Source organism: Aphelocoma coerulescens, chromosome 6 (genome assembly GCF_041296385.1).
Source record: "Aphelocoma coerulescens isolate FSJ_1873_10779 chromosome 6, UR_Acoe_1.0, whole genome shotgun sequence".
In the NCBI taxonomy this organism is placed as follows: Eukaryota; Metazoa; Chordata; class Aves; order Passeriformes; family Corvidae; genus Aphelocoma; species Aphelocoma coerulescens.
This window is the reverse complement of record NC_091020.1, coordinates 23,493,297-23,512,534: the sequence shown is the minus strand read 5'-3', so window position 1 is coordinate 23,512,534 and position 19,238 is coordinate 23,493,297. Positions and strand designations below refer to the sequence as shown.

General features: G+C 47.0%; 1 protein-coding gene across 1 annotated transcript in view; it reads right to left on the bottom strand.

The window, feature by feature from the left end:
* Positions 1 to 1,651: 1,651 nt before the first annotated feature.
* Positions 1,652 to 19,238, bottom strand: part of FBXW4 (F-box and WD repeat domain containing 4) — a 60,687-nt gene continuing 43,100 nt past the window's right edge. The window contains exons 6-9 of the mRNA XM_069019871.1: positions 15,467 to 15,532; positions 2,968 to 3,108; positions 2,669 to 2,810; positions 1,652 to 2,415 (exon numbers count right to left, since the gene is read on the bottom strand). Of these exons, the coding sequence (XP_068875972.1) occupies positions 2,299 to 2,415; positions 2,669 to 2,810; positions 2,968 to 3,108; positions 15,467 to 15,532 (466 nt within the window). The 3' untranslated portion in view covers positions 1,652 to 2,298. The remainder of the gene's footprint in view (positions 2,416 to 2,668; positions 2,811 to 2,967; positions 3,109 to 15,466; positions 15,533 to 19,238) is intronic.

Sequence of the window (19,238 nt, the reverse complement as noted above, 5' to 3'; positions counted from 1 at the left end):
TAGAGTGATTTGGAGGAATCTCTGTAAGCCCAGGAACACGGCAGGGCAGTTGATCTGTCTGCTGCCTGGCCTGCTGATTTATGCAGACATTTCATAAAACCACAGAATGGTTTGTGTTGGAAGGGACCTTAAAGATCATCTGGTTCTAACCCCCTGTCATGGGCAGGGACACCTTCCACTAGACCAGACTGCTCAAAGCCCCATCCAGCCTGGCCTGGAACACTTCCAGAGATGGGAATAATCCTTCTACGAATTGTGGGAAGCTGTAGCATGCAAAGGAAGCACACGACATCCACAACCAGCAGCCCTGTCCCCACCCTCCATGAGCAACATGACACCTTGGGAATTTCCCCGTCTGCCACCACTGGTGAAGGCAGTAATGTCTGGAAAACAAGAACTCCCTCCTCACACCCATTACTTGCCTGGGATGTGTTTGAAAGCAGCTCCCTCCTGTGCAGTTAGGCAGCTCCTCTGTGCAGTCAGAAGGATGCTCTCGTGACTTCGGCATCTCTGCAAACAGCATCAATGCTTAGACCTGAGTGGGCACAGCCTGTGAAACAGGGTAAAGAGGAAGACACGCAGCTGCTTCCTTAGTGCCAGCCATCCACGGCATGACATGGCTGTGCAGAGCACAGGAAGCAACGTGCAGCTGCCTCCATGTGCATGGCACAGAGGGGAAGCAGTGGCTGGGCCGCTGGCTGGCTCAGGAGCAGCAGCTGCCCACCCTTCTGTGAAGGCACAAACAAGGCCCATTGCAAACCTCACTGCACAGGGACAACCCCAGCAGTGCTGCTTTACCAACTCCTCTCCAACAGCCATCCTCCTCCTACTTAGATTTCTGAATGTTGTTCTGTCCCAGTTCATACGTGAACAGTTACTACGCAAACAAACCCTGCAAACCCTACCTTCAAGTGAGCTGCTCATGGGCTCCCAGCATCACCTGATGAGGCTACTTTGAAACCACGACAATTCCTTAGAGGCCACGGCTCCAGCAAACATATTCCTCCAATTCTTGTGCATCACAAGGGAAGAGCAGCCTCTTGACAGTGGAAATGAACTAAGTTCTAACAAAGCACCATGCTGAGTGGCTCACCCTAGAAATGCTCCCAGTTTGTGATACAAACCTCTCCTTTACCTATCCAGGATACCCAAACTCAGAACCAAGTAGGGTTCCTGCACTTCCTTCCCCAAGGAGGGCCAGACCCCAGACACCACTGTATTCACTCGCAGCGCATTATCCACATCCAATCAGACAGCGCAGAGCACACTGAAAGCTATGGTTGTTCAGAGACCCACATCAGGTTCAGAAGGATGACACAAAAAGGAGCCCACTTGGATGTGCCTACAGGATCCCAGTAAATCACATACAGGTGTTTGTAACTGGTCTGGTTTGCTGCTTCATTATGCAGGCACCAAATGAGTCACAGATCCTACTTTTTGAATTCTTGTTTGAAAAAGTGACAGGAGATCCAAGCTCCCAGGAACCGCCTTCAGTGCAGCAGTGTCACAGGGTCTAGCCAGGGAGAGAGATCTATTAAGACATAGAGACAGCATCTGAAAATAGGTCCAACCTCCCCCACCCAGCCAGGCCCCTGCAATCAGCAGGTAACACCACAGCCCCTTCAGAAGTTAAAACAAAACATACCATCTCTTCTGTTTCCTTTCAGTTTTATTTAGCAAAACACGACCATTTCAGCCCTGCCAAGTGCACAGCCTGACCTGACGGCCAGCTTGGGGAGGCACACTGAAAGTAGGGCTGGCTCTGCCTTTTAGCTCAATTGTTGCTCTTGGGTGTGAAGGACAACACAAGCAGCTGTCAGGACAGCAAGTTAAGGAGAAAGGTGGCCCTCACTCCAGGCACCTTTCCCTTCCACCAAATCAGTCCACCCTACACACAGCCTAGTCTCGCTTCACATGCTTAGAGCTTGGCTGATCTCAACCTGACCAGCACATAGCTGATGGGGCATCCTGGCTCAACTTGCCCCTCAAATGATGTATCCACAGGAAAAAGAAATTAAAAAAAAAAAAAAGAAAGAAAAACAGGAACATAGTTAATAAAACAAACCCTGACTTGCACAAAATAAAAAGGGTAAAGGACAATTGACCTATTATTTTCACTAACAGGCAGGTGAGGTTGAGAAAGTTTGGCCCTTTTTGCACTCTTCATTGTAGCTTTCTGGCAGGAAAAAGTCCCTTCAGAAGCCTTGTGGGCCTTTCTCACCTCTCCTGCCCTGCAATTCCCTGAGCCAAGTGTCAGCTCTGCTGAGTTGGGGTCACCAGAAGCAGCTGTGGTGCCCTTCACGAGGCCGTGAAGTCCAGGACATGCAGGGCTGATGCCAGGGCAGCATACAGGTGGGTGGTACTGAAACGGAGGCAGTACACTGGGCTGCTGGTGGGTGAAGACAGGTGAAAGCTCTGCAAGAAAACCAGAGAATCAACCTTTCAGAAAAGAGGTCAGCCCAAAGACCCCAGCTGGTGTTACAGATCCAAAGCCTGAGATGTCTGAGCAAAGAAGGTTTTCTCTGCACATAGGTTATGTTTTCCATGGTGGACTAGTCCCAAGACAGCCCAGCAGTCCCCCTTTCTTTTTCCCACAAGGCACGAGCACTGGGCTGCCAGAGAACAGCTGAGAAGCTCTGCTGCTGCCCAGCCTCCCACCAGTGCTCACCTGCAGGCACCGAGTCTGCCGCTTATCCCAGAGGCGCACCACGCCGTAGTAGGAAGAGCCGCTGGCAATCATATGGTTCTTGTCACTCCTTATGCAGTACAGGGCACTGTCATGGGGCTCTTCCCACTCCTGGACACACTTCCTGCAAGGGCAACACAAACCAGAGCAGGGCTGAGCCTCCACTCCTCCATCCACTTTGCCTGAAGGAGCTAATTCAGTGAGAGCTGAGCTCCCAGACACTGCACAAGGAGGGTCCAGGAGCCTTGCGTGGGCCCCAGACGGTAGCACGGCAGGCTCACCTGGTGCTGGTCCGTATGTCCCAGTAGCGGATGTAGGTGTCATACCCACAAGAAAGGAGAAGGGAGGGTGTTTCGTAGAACACATCCAGGACTCCAGCTCCATGGTGGAAGTCGGTCCCTAAACAGGTCAACAGCTGACCACTGCAATGAAACACATTAGGGGAAGAGTCATTCAGAGCAAAAAGCCCTTCTAGTTCGGCTGGCCAGAGCAGAGATGGTGTCAGAGAAGTCTTCCAGATCTCATTTCTATGATTTAACAGAATACAAAAGCCTGCACAGTTTTCCTCTCCCACCCCCAGCTTCTGCTACTGGTTGGGTCATTAACGATCATGAAGGATGACCAGCAGGAGTCCCAGCTGAAAGAGGAAGAGCCAAGGTACAGGCACAGCTGACCCCCAGCAGAATGGAATCATTTTCCCTGGGAGAAGTGACCAGTATTCTGAATTATGTGGCTCCCACTTGGGAGACAACTCCCACCTTAGTCCAGATAATCTGCAAGAGCCATCTACCTGTTCAATCCCATCCCATACTCTGTCCTTCAAAATACTGTCCACTGGGGTATTTCCCTGGATCTGTGACACACAGCAGAGATCCACAGGCAAATCAGACTCTCCTAACCCAGTCTGCCATGGCTGCTCTCCTCAACCCCCTCCAGTTACACCACATTCTGCAAACAACATTCTGGGGCTGAATGTGATAGGTCAAAAGCAACCACCCCAAGGTTGCTCTGGAGATGACCTTCCAAAGGCTAGTTTGGGTTTTTTTTTTACCCTTTCCTCCTTTTTAATTCCTTGCTTGCAGTGAAAGAGCAAAAGCAAGATCTCCATGAAGCTCTGTGCTGGGTGCTTTGTGGTGGTATGACTCTGCTGCTTGTTCATGTGCAGAACCAGCAGTTCACCAGGTCCCACCCTGCCAGACTTCAAGCAGAAGCTTGAGCCCCTTCCCTGGGTCACACAAAATTGCATCAGGTGCATGGCACAGCCCATCCCAGTATCACTTCCACCTGCTGCAGCAGCCAGTGACATCCAGTCTGTCTCCATGACAGACTCTTGGGAATGGAGTGGACAATCTGCCTAGCTGCTTGAAATGGCCACCTATTGCAAACCCTCCTTTTCTTCCTTCTCCTTCTCCTCACACCCTCTACATCAAAAATGCTGGACACAATAAAACTTGAAGCACCTGCTTTTCAAACTCTGCTGCATGGCCACCCCTCTCCAACACCCTCTTGGTTCTCAGGACAATGAAGCAGTCCTGAAAGCCAACAGCACGGATCCCGCAGTGGGGTCACTCCCAGCATCTCCCTCCATTATTTTGTTACATTCTGCTCCTTGATCCAGCATCACACAGTTCTGAGGCACATCGCCAAATGCCTTAATTCTGTCTGTAATCTGGGCTAAAGCCCTCGTCGGGGGATAAAGACCACACAAAAGGAGAAATAGAGTCCTGGGAGATGTTAAAACAAGTAAACACCTTTGTGTCAGGAGAGAGAAATCGCTGATAAAGCAGATTAGCGCCTCGAGCCCTGGTGTCCCCAGATCAGAAGGCGAGCCCTGGCCGATCTTTGCAGCCAGCACGCTTCTATGATCACAGAGCTGGCGGCATGCTGGGGCCAGCCTGTTTCCCCACAGTCACTCTCCAAAGAGCAGATTATGTAGAATAACAATTTCTTTGTGGCTGTGTAATTCCCTCCGTGACCGTGGCTGTGGGCAGCTACATTGGCCCTTGATGCCAGGGCCCTAGCAACCATTTAGAGAGGCCAACCAGCCCTAGCAATGGCCCCCCCATGCAAACCTCTCGGACAAGCTTTAACATCAAGTGCATGAATTAATCCCCCCCAACACGAATCCAGGGGTGCTGGCTTATTGGACTTTGTGTTTCTCCAGGCAAGGGATCGAGAGGATTCCAGGCTTCAGCCCTTTGCAACCTTCTCACAATACATTAACCCTTGGAAGGTTACTTGTAAACCAATCCAGCGGCAACTCTGCACCTGTCTGTAGGTTGAGAGGTTGAAGCACTCATGGCTTGAGCACCATGAGCAAGAGCAATGGGGTTTAGTTGGCACAGATGGGTCCTCAAATCCACCGTGGAGTGAAAAATGGATGGGCATGAGTGCTCTGGCACTCCTCTGCCCTTCCAAGCACACAGATACCTCCATCTGCCATTCTGCAAAGCCAGCAGGACAAACGGACATGCACACAGCCCTTCTCAAGGCTTCTGCAAAGCCTACAAGTTGTATGTGTGGCCCAGAGTTGTAAGACATACAACAGAGGTCTGAGGAGGAGTCAGCTGCTCTCCCAGACAAGAATCCTTGGACTATCTGTGAGATGAGTAAGGGGCCAGACTGCCCAACTGACAGAGTCCTCTGCCAGTTACTCAGGCAGGAGCAAGGAGTTACTCCCAAGAGATGAGCTACCCCAGCAAGCCCTAGGCAGCACCAGCAGCTTGGACCCCAAGCACCACCCAGGTGCTTCGCTCCCAGTGTTTCTCCATGCCTTCACACCTCACTGCAGTGGTACCCAAGCATTCCAACAGTGACACCAGTTTTCCTCCCTCCACTTCCCTTTCCATCCCAGGCAACAAAAATGAAAGAAAAGGCAACAAAAAAAGGGAGGAGAAAGAAAAGGATTAGCTTTTCTCTGTAGGCATAAAATGAGCACAGATACTTGCAAGTTACTGCAGCAAAGTAAACCCTGCTTTGCTGGTTTGTTAATCAGTCCGGTTCTCCTGTCCCAAGAATGTTCTCTCAGGTGGGAGGTGCAACCCCAGGATACAGGAGCAGCTCTTTGGCAATTTACAGAGGCAACGTGGTAGTTGCTACAGTGAAGCACTTACATCTGGCACCAGGGGAAAGTTTACTGTGCTCTACACTGGGCACACAAACCAAAACACCCACGTGTTCTGGCATGGGCACACTTGAGGTGATAAAGATGTAGAACATGACTAGTATTTCCCTTTTTTCAGCAGATTAAGGTGTCTCTGGACCAGCTACCACCATGCCAGGCTAGCTCTATGTGCCTGCAGCATACACTACCATGCCGAGCCCATGCTGGGAAGAGAACTCTGCCACCACAACTCTTCCAGTCTTGGGATCACAAGTTAGTGCCCACAAATTGCCCACTCTTTGTTATCCCAAATACTCCCTGCCCTCAACCCCCACACCTGAACAGCTTCCCCTTTCTCAGGAGCAAAACCCACAGCTAATCCTTAATAACCCATAAAGGATCAACATAAGCCATGAATGGGCAACAGAAAAGCAGCAGCTACACCAGCACATCACCAACGGTTTCTAACAACTTAGATGGACAGAAGATACCTTCTCCATGAGGGACAGAAAGAGATGGCATAGCTATCTTGGACTTTTTTCAGCAGCACCAGCCAAATACAGCAGGAAACAGCTGCCTTCTTTCCTTTGTGGTCCCTTTTTCACCTAAACACCTTTCAAATTCCAGGTGGGCTGATCCTCAGTACTTCAGAGGCTCTGTCCTTGTTATGGGTAATGAAGGTTAGTCAGGAAGTGTCTGTGAAGACCAAGTGAGACCAAACATGGAAGGTCCACACCATCTCCCTACCCTGCCATGGCCCTCCAGCTGGCAAGTAGCTCTTTTGCTCCTAGGTCTTCTTCAGGCAAGCCAGGTAGTTACCTGTGCAGATGGTTGGAGCTTTGCCTGTCTTTGCACTGAACAACCTGGGCCAAGTAGTGCCTGCGTTCAGTCCCAGTGCTGGGTAGCACCAACAGAAATGACTCTGCACTAGCAGAGCTCTGTGAAGCAGAATCACCAATGGGATTCTGTGTGCAGGTTTTCTGCAAAGACCAGTCTAGAGAAAGAGCTCTCAATTTCAACACTTTAATCACAAACCACCTGGGCCAGTGCAGCACCTACAAACACACAGGTAGGCCTCCAGTGTTGAGGAATCTCATAATATTCCTAATTTCTCATGCTTCCTGTTAAGCATCTAGGCAGACTGAATAATATTGGCAGTAATCCAGTACCAGCCCACAAGGAACAGAGCCAGAGCAAATCCAGCAGCCTATTTCATCCTTAGCACAGGGAAGCTGTGTTAGCACTAGGCTCAGGACTCCTTGGTGATAGAAAAAGATGTTTAAACAAAGTCCATGTGCCTGGTAAATGTATCCAACTGATGAGTCCAAAAATGAAAGGCATTTTGTTCAGACACTATAGAGAATCCTTTGATTCATCTCAATTAATTTCCAAGTTCTTCAAAACTTTTTAAAATTACTTTTAAAATAAGATATTTGTTCAGGATTTTCCCATTTCACTCTTTCATTTCTATGCTAGAAATCTAGCCATGAGCATAGCTCTCCTAATACCTCCAGGAGACAGGCAGCCTGGAAGCAAAGTGAAGAGAAGAAACAGGCTGGTTTCTTTAAGTTCTTGCTCTTCTTTTTAGAAACAGCTTCAAGTTCTATTACTTCTCACTCACTAATATGAAGACAAAATAAGATCAGTCATGACAGAGCCCAGATGGTTACTTTCCAGATAACACATGGGACATTTCTTCACCAAGTTAAAGTTACATACAGCCTCCCAAGCCACTGCAACTACTTGTGTGCCCTTAAAAGCTCAGGATCTCCCTGAGATCTTTCTGATAGTCAGAGTCCAAAAGAAGTCTGCATCTTCCTCCCTGGACCCTGCCCATTTGCTGCAGGTCTTGCCCAGCTGTCTCCAGTACACAAGAACCACACTCCAAAAGCTGGGATGAAACAACGCTTTTCTCCCTACCCTCAATTTCTGGTGACCCCAATTCACTAGAATTGATATTATATAACTATGCAAACTCTAGGAAACTGCTGAATTCCAAACATATGTTGAAAACAGAGATGTGCAAAACTGAGGACAATTCATTTGCTCTGGAAACCTCATCTGTGAACTGTGATCGTCTGTCAAACAGGAGAATCCATTGCACATAAGCAGATGACTATTCAGAAATCAAACAGAGCTCTAAAACAATATTTCAGCCCCAATAACTATTTGAAACAAAACAGGTGAGAAGCATATTCTTTAAAAAAAAAGGTGTAAAGAGCCCTGTTCAGTTCCAAACACTGGGATATTTGATCTGAGTATCAGAGAAAGAAAAATCCATTTAAAAATAATTATCCCAAGTGCAGCATTTGCACAATTTCTGTCATCCAATTTGGAGAGTGCACCAAAACCAAAGGGAAGAGCTGAGCTGCTGTCTCTTCCAGGTGCTTTGCAATAGCAGCTGAGGCACTGAGGGGATGCAAAAACTTATGCTAAGAAGGGAAAGGCTTGATCAAACAACATCTGTATTGTACATAGGGAGAAGCGCAGACCCTTGACAAAGTTATTCTTCTATCCTACCCCAAAGTTGCCCTTGCATTTAGACCAGGCTACTAATTCCTGCAGGGAGGTGTGGGATTGGCTTGGGGAATTTTGAAGGAGCACCTCTAAGTGAAATGGCTCAGAGATGGTGTTTCAAGTGATTTTCAGGGCAAATACCTCTCCCTGATTCCTCAGTGCAGCTGAAGGGACTTGAGGCAGTAGGGGGGAAAGACACCAACGACGGTCTGAGATTGTGTTGGGGGGAGAGACAGAAGAGGGAGTTTTGCCTTCTTTTCTTCTGCTTTCTCTGAATTGGCCCACACACGTTTTAAATGGTCCAATAAAAAGATACAATTTCTTTACCTTTCCAGCTCTGGGACCCTGTGAGTTTTTGTTGTTCGGGTTCCTGTAAGGTTAAGTTCAGAGGATAAACTGACACACTGGGCTATGGGAAAAAGCCAGTTTCTTCAAATAAAGCCACAACGGTGCAAAAGAGACCCTGCTGGGGCTTTTATTTGGGAAAACAAACAGAAATGGCACCAAGCCCTTCTGCTTTATGAACCAATTTAACTATAAAACCAATGTTCTCCCTCTCGGGGGTGAGGAGGGGAGAGAGACAGGACATGACAATAGTCCAAAACCTTGAGGGGGAAAAAAAAAGAAGATAGGACAAAAAAGGTTGTCTATCCCCTTTTCTTTCTTGTCCATGGCTCCTTTTCTTAGCACACGTGTGTTCTTGTAAAAACGATTAGATTGCAATTTGTATAACATGGTGACCCCCAAATTCAGACATTTAACCCCTTTTCTCTGCAAAGAATGTCAAGAATGTCTTCTCTGTCTTTCTTTCCAACGGGAGGAGTAGGGGGGAATTCTCAAACTGTGATTTCTTGGAGGAACAGAAAAAGAGGGAGGAGAGGAAAAGAAGCAGGGAATTCTCAAAGCCTCTCGCCTTTCGCCCCACTTGTGTGGGAACAGGCGGCTGTATTGCTCCCTTTCTGGACAGAGCTCTGCAGGTCTCCTTTAGTGGGGAGACAAAAAAATGGAGAGTCCAAATCAAAACAAAGCCATCTGTTTAAATGAGCTACCACTAGCCAGTGACAGAGGGGGTTCCTCATTCACTCCTTCCCATTCTTCTGTCTTGCCTCTGTTGATTCTCTCTCAACCCAGGGAAAAATAAAGATTACTTTTGCTTTGGCTCAGAGGGATGAAACTGATTGATGTGCTTGGAGTGTCCAGCCCCCACCCATGCTCTCTGATTGCTCAGGGCCTTGTAAAGTTGTCATAAATACGCCTGAACAAGAGTTCAAAGGCCGCAGCATGCCCTGAACATGCACACATCCAAAGGGCAGGAGCTGGCCTCGTGGTCCTCTCTAGTGAGGCAGGGCCAAGACTGCCATGGGGAACAAAGGATTTAGGACAAACACCTGTATGTTCCTCCTCTTACAATAATTTTACATTTAGATTAAAATGGACCAGAGCCCTCTTAAAAAAAGGAAGGCAGAAGACACCCAGCTTATATGAGAGAGTTCAGAAACACAGTGTCAAAAAATCCAAAACCCAACCAGAAATCAGTAAAGAACAACAAGGCTTTGAGAAGTTTTGAGAACACATGCATACCATGGGAATACGTTGCACAGACAAGACTGAAGCTATCCATTATAGACAGGAGACAGAGTTCTGAACACAACAAAGTCTTCTAAAAGGGACAATCATCCAAGAAACCACCACTTAAGAGGCTCCCTGCACCAGCAAGCTTTATCCAGAACAGGCTCAAGCTGGCAATAGGCCTGGTGTCCTGCTTCCAACAACATTCAAGATCTCAAGGTCTGGACTGGTCATTGTGATTTAAAACTGTGTTCAGCCAAGACAGAGATGCTGAGAAAGAAATGCAAGTCTGAAAGGAATAAGGAGCCTCTTTCCTACAAAACCTGGATGAGTTTCCTTGGCAAAAAAAAGATACCTGGCATATGAATCTATAGAAAAACAGGACCAGAAAGGGGTATTCCACATCTACAACATGCTATTATTCTTCTGCTCCCCAAATCCTGTGAAACTGTTATCAGTGACAGGATAATATTTGCTATTGCTTGTCTCTCCTGTTATCAGACATATGCACCCACTTCTCTGTGACTGGATAAATCCAGTTTAAATGCCTGGGTGAAACAGACTCCCCACATTTCTTGGAGTCAGTTACCTTTCCTTTTGATCTAGCAACTCCAGTTCTGAATCCATGTGCTCCCTTCACCCAACAACTCCTCCGGTGATTAAATTAGAGGGTCTCAAACTTGTATAAACCTTGGAGCTCAAAGCTGTTGAAAGAATGCTCTTCTACAGAAATTACTTTAGAACACAACGCTAAGAAGTCTTGAGCCAAGCTTCTACATTAAAAACTTCTATTGAAAACGTTCAGCAAGACTTATAACCAAGAACTAGACCTGCAGATTCTCATTTCACTCATCTACTTCCACACAATTAAAAAACTGGAGCACAACAGGAGACAAAGTCAAGAAGGACTGGATTTAAACAGGAAATCATCAGTAGTGATCAGCTGACCAGGGTGTTCAGTGCTATACGCTTCAACTCTCAAATTACACTTGCTGTTTAAGACCAGTACAGGGAGCCCAAATTTTAACTCAGTGGGCTCTGAAGAGCCACCAAAATGGATGCATATCAACATAAGCCAATAGCTGAAAAGACAGCAACTAATTCTTGCCCCCTCCATGGCCCAGACAGATGTAACCTAGCAAGGGTCCCATGGAAACACACACTAGAGATCCAGCAGCAGCACATTAGCAAACTTCAACCAGCTGCTTAGGATGGTAACACTCATGCTGGCTCTTGGAAAGAAAGAGCACAGTGCAATGCACCATAGGCAGAACACATTACTACCCTGCTCAGCAGCTGCCTGACTACCTGAGACTCCTCCCCAACCCTCTCCTGAGGGCACCAGCCATACACCTGAATCTTCCTTCTCCTCCTCCCAAGTCACTCTCACGAATCCTCTACCTCCCACCTCCCCAAAATCTGCAGACATCAAAGGCACCTGCCTTGAACACCTGAAGAGCAGGGGGGCCTGACGGTCAAGAAATGCAACTCTGTATCTTCCCCTTCCATGCACGCTCTATTTTTTTTCTCCATCTCTTTGAAAAAGGTGGCAGAGATAAATGGAGAACAAAGAAACAAGAAAAAGCCACAGCTTTGGCCCACACCCTGCCTATTACTTAAGGGGGAAGGAACTCTTCCGAAAGAGGAGGAAAAAAATGTGCTCTGACACAATGGCTCAAAAGGCCAGGCAGCAAACCGGGCCACTTTGTACTGCTAACAAGGGAAACCTAATTACAGGAAGAGGGCAAAGAGGGACAGATAAAAGGGATACAAAATTTCAACATCTGTTGCCATAAAGGGATAAGAAGTGGGGAAACGCAAAGTGTCAGTTTGGTGTCAGTGACGGCATAAAGCCACTTTCAAAGGGCTCAGGAGCGGGAGAAAAACTGAACAAGAAATTAGAGGGTTCTTAAAAAAAAACCAACAAAAAACAGAAAACAAACAAACAAAATCCCCACTCTGCCAAAAATACCTTCAAAAGAGGGGAGGAGTTGGACAAAGACTGGATATTTAAAAGGTAGAGGATCTGGGTGGCTTGCAGAGCACAGCTAACTTTGGTTCAGTTTTCACAGCTCTCGTGCCCTGCAGCATGTCATGTCACATCACTGGAAAACACTGCAGGATTTGTGCATTCAAAGTGTTTATAGCATGAAGACTACCATGTCAGAGAGATCACTGCCCATTTCAAGCACCAGGCTTTGCAGAATAGCTCCAAGAGTTGCTGTAAAGAGACCTCTGGAGTATTCCATCTCAAGGAGAAGCATCCTTGAGACGGGCATTTGTCACCTAACGACATGCAGACCACCCCAATAACATGGGAAGCAACAGTTCCCTGCAGGCAAATGACAAATGCTGGCCTTGGAGCTGTCAGTGGTGCATGACCCTCATCTTCCAAGGAGTTTAAACTCCCAAAGGCAATAGAAAGAAGAAGAAAGAGGAGGAGGATCTGAATAAAGTTTCCTTTTCTCTTGCTTGCCATTAAGTGGCTGTTCTGTTGAGCCACACACTCACACTGGCAAGCAAGACAGGATGGTCTGAACAGAGAAAGGCAAAAGTGAGCAGAGGAACCTGACCTGCAAGAGGGGCAGCTGCCATCATATCCCTCACTGAAGGAGGGACAAGGGGACTTGGAAGAGGACAAGGAGTCAGCAAGGGCTGATACCTGATGCAAGGACACAGGTTAGTATCCTGTGGCCCATACTCCTCACCGTTCTCCTTGCAGGCCTCTGATCACCAAACTTACTCACAGCTGCCTTCCACACACACACCTTGATCCAGAGCAGGAATGACTGCACAGCAACTTCCCCACATCTAAAAGCCATCAGATGGCACAATGTAGAATGTGTGGGGTGAGAGATGTCCTCCAGAAGTGCAGCTAGCCAGCTTCAAAAGCATAAGAAAAAAACCTAAATCCTCCTTCATTACAGGAGACAGGGCCAGGTGTAGCAGCAGCTGGAATTTCAGCCATCAGAGACAGTGTCTTGGCATTATGCAGTCATTCCCCTGCTTTAGACTCCCTTGACAATTGCTTGTTGCTGCCTGTTGTGGCTTTGATCCAACGCCATCATCTCAGCAGAGTCAGAAATGAAAGACATTTGTGGGGGTGGGATGCAGTAAGAGGCATTTCCTTTCCCCACTAAAAATTTCCTCTACACCAAAACCAACCAAGGCCTTTTCAAAGCACAGGACATATTTACAGGTGAAGATATTATCCCCTTCCTCTTGGAGGGATGAGAATGGCTGCCCCAGGGTCACGGAACAGCGAAGGTCATAAATACGAAACATACCATGACCAACAGCTACAAGCACCAGCCAAGGACTTATCTGGCCTGGAACTAAGATGATCAGTACACAAAAGATTATTTAAGCTTTAAATCCTTTTGTAGCATGTTCCAGCTCTCAGCTGTTGGGTAAAAAGACCACCTACACCAGCAGAAGAGAATGGCACAGAAACTGCTGTACTGTTAGTTACTCAGCCGCCGATGCAAAGAAAACTCCTCTAACTGAACTAACTGATCCTGGACAGCACTAAACACCTCAGTGGTGCTAAGGATCCTGTGGTTTTCAAGAGCACACCTTATGCATCACTCTACCCTGCCTAATTTTTTTTTTGATGGAAGTTACCCGGACTCTGTTCTCAGAGATAATATCCTTGCCATGTTCAGCCTCTGCAGGTCAGCCTCTGGGCCTTTTTGTGGCCACAAGAAAAGGGTAAGCAGCAAACTCAGAGGCCCTGGCTCTGTCTGCCAGATGTTATCAGGACACATTGAGCATAGGAGGAGTTTTCAAGTCCTGGATGGCTCTAAGATTTTCAGTTTTCATGCCACACTCCCACTCCTAGAATCTGACCAGGGAGACAGCATTCAAAAGCCTCAAAGGAAGAGATAGCATTCCCTACAAGATCACTTCTGGCAATCACTGGAGTCTTTGAAGATGGATCCAAAGCTCTGCTGGGAAGATGAACAGTTTATGGATAGTCAAGACCTGGAAGGATAGCTCTGTACTCCTTTTCTATGAATGATGACATCAAGCTTCACATGCTTCCTACTCAGCCTCCTATCCTGCACATGCTGACGAGTCTACCAGCTCACACATAGGTCCCTGGAGAGGAAAAAACCCAGTGGCATGGTGCATTCCAGCTGTGACAGGTGAAGAGGGAAGAATAAGTTTGACACTCTAGCCATTTCAACAGAGGCCCAGTGGCCTAGGTTGCCTTGGCTTTTTTATTTGCCTGTCACTCAGGCTTTTACGTTATTGAAAGATCAAACTCCGCTGTGCTTGTTCATTACCTTAATCCTATTTTCTACACAGCTTTATTATCTCTTCAGGCTTCCTTGGGAAAGGCTGTCAGAAAGGCTGGGGCAGGGGGGAGAGGGTTGCCCATCTCCTCACCCCTGTCAGATGCCTCTATTCAAGAACAGCCAGAAGACTTGATGGGCAGGGGTATCACAGCACAGCCTGCATCCTTCTGGGGTACTCCAGAGGCAACAATGGATGGGTCACTAAGAAACATGCACCATAGCTAAATGCTCTGGTGCTCTTTCCTCCTCCTGCTTGCCCTTTGTAGGATGCATTGTCGCAAAGTATTTTTGTCACTTCAGAGAAAAAACAGCTGGTTTAAATTTGTATTTGATACAGTTGACTTAAACAATCTAAACTATTTAAACTATAGATTAGAAGGCAATTGGTCTCAGACCTGCCCTGTGTCCGCATCAATCCTCCTGCACCCCCTTTCCCCAAATACAGCTCTACAGACATCCCTCAGGCCCCTTCTGCCATTGCTCACCTCAATCCTGACAGCACTCCTTTGGATTATCTGGGCTGTGCCACTCCTACCCAGAGCATACTCGTCCTGGAAGGCAGGGCTGCCGTTCCAATAATCCTGTGAAATATTTGCTATCTGTCCATCACTACACTAACACCCTCAGGCTGAGAGTTTCAAATTTGTCAGCAGTTGAGTCTCACATCAAGATTTGAGAACAACATTTCCCCAGTTGCTAAGGTCAGCACCTTCACCGAAAAGGAACTACTCAAAGACCCCAAATCAGAGGCCACAGCAATTAACCTCCTCAGTACTTATTAGGACAAAGAGAAGACAACGTGCCTAAGTCACTTCCATAGATAACCTGCTGCCACGCCTCACCTCTCTTCGCTACTGGAATTGCCAGCCAGGACAAGGTGACTTCAGAGCCTGTGTTTGCCTCTGGCTTCCCAGCACCACAGACAAGTGGGTGAATGGGAGGATAAGGATCACCTTCCTCACCTCCTCTGGCTGAGGCTGAGGCATCAACAGAGACAGATGAAAAGGAAGGTGTAATGGGTAAATTTTGACTGTATACAGGTAATGGGAAGAAACCAGGATGGCTGTGCCATCAACTGGAAAAGATGAGAAGAAAAGCCAAGTTACTGAACCAGAATCACCCCCCACGTGTGCCTTTCCACACCAGTTTGCTTTGTTCCCCACTCCGTATCGCATCTCATCTTCAATCATCCCTTGCCTTGAAATGGAATGATACCATTTTGCAGCATTTCCAATATTGTATTGTTACTCACTTTTCAAGTCCCTCCCTATAATCTGGAAGTTCACTCACCTCTCAAGGTCCCAGATTCTCAGAGGTGAGGTGTGTCCACAGCAGGCTGTCCCCGTCACAAATGAGCTGTTCAAAAAAAAAAGAAGCAAACAAAAACCACTTACTAATCCTCATGTTATGAACAAAGTGCATGAGCAAGACAGAGAAAACAGGTTACAAGACAGACTTTAAATTCTGGTTCAAGATGATTTCAGCATATCCCACCACATTTCACAAGAGACAGGCAGCAGCAAAGGGAGAGCTGCCACAGGACTCTCAGTAGGTGAGCTTCCCAGATGCAGCAGGTCACAACTGCAGAGAACTGGCAGGACATAAACCATGTATTTGTAAACACAAAGGGAAAACCTAAACAGGAATGGCCGTAAACAACATTTTCAAATGAGTCGGTAGAGTACTCAGCATGATTCATACACAGTCAATGCTGTAAGCTGCAGAAAGACCCCATGGAAAATTTACTGTTATTTCCTACTTCATGTCTCACTTCTGTTTGTTGGCAACTTCTGAGCACAATCATGAACTGGCTGCAGCATCACAGGCCTAAAGAATCACAGAATAGAGTCTCTGGTCCAGCCTGCTCAAAGCAGGGCCAATTTCAAAGCTGGATCAGGTTGCCCTCCCCAGTGCTCAGGAACTCTCTGTGAGAGGCAGCACGGCTCTTCTGCAGCAAGATTTGGCTCAGTTTACACCCTCCAGCAGGGTCCATTCCAAAGTCCTCTTGGCAATGCTATGTCCCTGCTGCACATGCTGGCTCCAGAGGTCACCTGACAGCCACAGGCCTTATACTAGTTCCTAAGACAGAACAAATCCTTAAAATCAAGCATCAGGAACATGGGTGCTGTGGCTCTCCAAACCACACTGCTTGTTTCGTGCCAACTTCCTATCCTCAGTTCAAATAAGAGGAAGCAGCTCATAAAGGGATTTCTAAGTAAGTTATAAATGACCTCTCACAAAGCCATATTTATTGCAGCTACAGAGAACAAAATGCCAAAACTATGTTTAAGTCAATGCAACAAGGATAGCATGAACGCAGGAAATGGAACCTGCTTTAAATAAAAGCCATCTCTACGCTTTGCCTAAACAACTTTTGCAGTATGACACAGGGCTGGCAGCTGAAAGATGAAAGCAAAATAAGAAAACAATGTCATGTCTGTAAAAATAGCAGTTAGAGTACTTTTTAAACATTTCTTTGATCCTCTACAGCATTCTTCCTTTGGAAGTCAAGGTGTCTGCAAGCCTCTACTGAACCAGGAATGGATTCTTGCAGCATCCTTGACTTTTGTGAGAAGTGCTACTGCTGCTGTAAGAAGGCACTCAGCAGTCAAGTGCTAAACACAGGATCAATTCAACCAAAGCCAGAGAAGGGCCAGATGGAAGCAAGGCCAGAACTCAGGACTCCTCCTTTCTCTGTGGTTTAGCCAAGCAACTGGTTTCTCCAAACCACAAGGCCAAAAGCAGCACTGACAAAACACTCTGCAAAAGAGGCAAGCAGGTAACATCAAACCATTTCAAAGAGCTACAAGAATTTAGGAAGGGTTTCAGCCACCAAGGCTCTCTTTTGCGCTGACACTATCCTTCCACCCAAACTCACACACCTGGAGGTGTCCACAAGTCCTGCGATCCTTAGCTGCCCTTTAGGCTAGAAAAGGCCTGCAGGACTAGAGCTCTTTCAAAGTGTCTCCAAACAGGATGTCTTACATGCAAAATTCTAGGTTCATTGGCAGTGCACATGCGATCAGCCAAAGCAGCTGTAGCACTGGGCTGTCCCCACAGGTGCTACAGGGTGCATACCTTATTCTTCTCCATGTAAGTCCCTGACCAAAGCCTGAGAGTACAGAAAATCCAATTCCTGATGCTGTGCAGCAGCCACCAGGATCCATTAAGAAAGTGTGCAGCATTTCATCTTTGGAAACAGGGTTTCTGCTCAATGCCTGCCTTCTATCCACCATAGTGCAGGACAGAAGGGAACATTTCCCTTTTGCCAGTGTCTCCCATCTCAGAGGAAAATAAGCAAAAGACACCCACTTTGACAGCTTGTCGGTCAAACCCCATGTCTGGAAAGCAGCACTTTGGTCAGGCTACAAAGGCTACAGGCTCTGGCTACAAAGCTAGGTGTTGCGTTCTGTCCCCCCTCCCCAGTCATAATCCATTAATAACTACTAAAGTCAATTACTGTGGTTAGAAACATAATAGCAGTCAGGGAGTCAATTAAGCAGGCAATTGGGTGCTTAAGACTTTTCTTTTGGGGGACAAACTGACTCTGTCCCAGCAGAGAACGCCCTCACGTGGGAGACAGACCCCTTTGTGCAGAAGGTATGCACAAGGCTTTGATGGTTGCCACAGGTCTAAATTACCATGGAGGCACACCAACAGGGAGAAAAAGGTGGGAGGAACAGCTAGGTCTAATCCTCCCTCATGCTGTCAGTTCTGGACTTCAGCTTTCCCTCCTTGGTCCTTACCCCTCACCCCTCAGAGGGAAAAAAAAAAAAAAAAAAAGAGAGCGAGAGAGAGAAGCATTAGATAAAGAGATTTTGCTCCGGCATCAAATACAGGCCTCAGGGCCACAAACAAGTCTCTTCTGGGTAAAGCTGACTCCATTCAGTCAACAGGAATTTTGTCTCATACTTCAGCGGGATCAGGTTTGCAGGCCTTATCTTTAACAGCCTGAGCCCATTAGCAAGCAAAGATAAGACTTCTCCCACAAGAGCAGGCCACCTTCACTGCAGCATGAGAATGCAGCATTCACAAGACAACATGCACAAGAAGTGGTGCCAATGAGAAATTCTCAAAGCCTGAGAGTGAACTGACCTTAAAGTCTGGATTCCAGGGCATGATACAGGGCCCCTCACCTTGAGTCTGATCTACAGGCATACACCTTGAAGCCTCGGGTGTCTCATAACTGGGAACCTCTCAGAGGTGACAGTTTTACTTCAGGCAAAAGGGCAACACAAGTCAGCTTTCATAGGTCTAAAACAACATGCATATTGGAGGTAAGCATGTAAAGCTTGGCTCCAAAACTTCTGAAACTTCATTAGCAGAGCTGAAGCATTCTATCAGGCTTGCTCCTTTCAGTCTATCTTCAACAAAGCTCTTCTGTGTTAGAAAGCACAGAGCACACACAAGAAAACCCTCCAACTTGGAGAAATGCAGCTTTTTCACAACTGTTGTTGCCAGCTTCCCAAGATAAACAATTCAAGCTGAGTTGCTAGCTTAGACAGTGTAATTTATTTTGCCCATGCTGCTTTCTACAGCCAAACCGAGGAGAGACTAGATTGGGAAGAGGGGAGTACAGGATACCCTAAACATATTAATGCAGGCATGACTCATCTACCTGAAGTACATACAACACTACTAATGTACACTGACACTGATCAGATGCATCTACACCCACCATAAAAACTGCTACGGCCAATCTCCAGATGGCCTCAGAGATGTAAAGCCCCTTCCCCACTCATCTTTCCTGTCTCCTTTGAAAGGTGCTGGCTATCATGGCTACAAGCTCCCTCTAATATGCCCTTCTAAGGGGAAAAAAGCACCATTGCATGGCTTCCATAATAGGGCATGTTGTCTTCACAGGGATCCCCTAGGAACTAAAACCAAGCCAATAACCAAACCAGGAAGTCAAGAATTTTGCACAGCATTGAGACACACATACTTCATAAACAGCATATTTTTGTTGTCCAACACAAGGAATTTTCCAACTCATCTGATACTTTGATGTCCTCTTTCTTATTTGAAACTCCCTGCTGACAGAGAGGAGAGAAATAAACAAGAG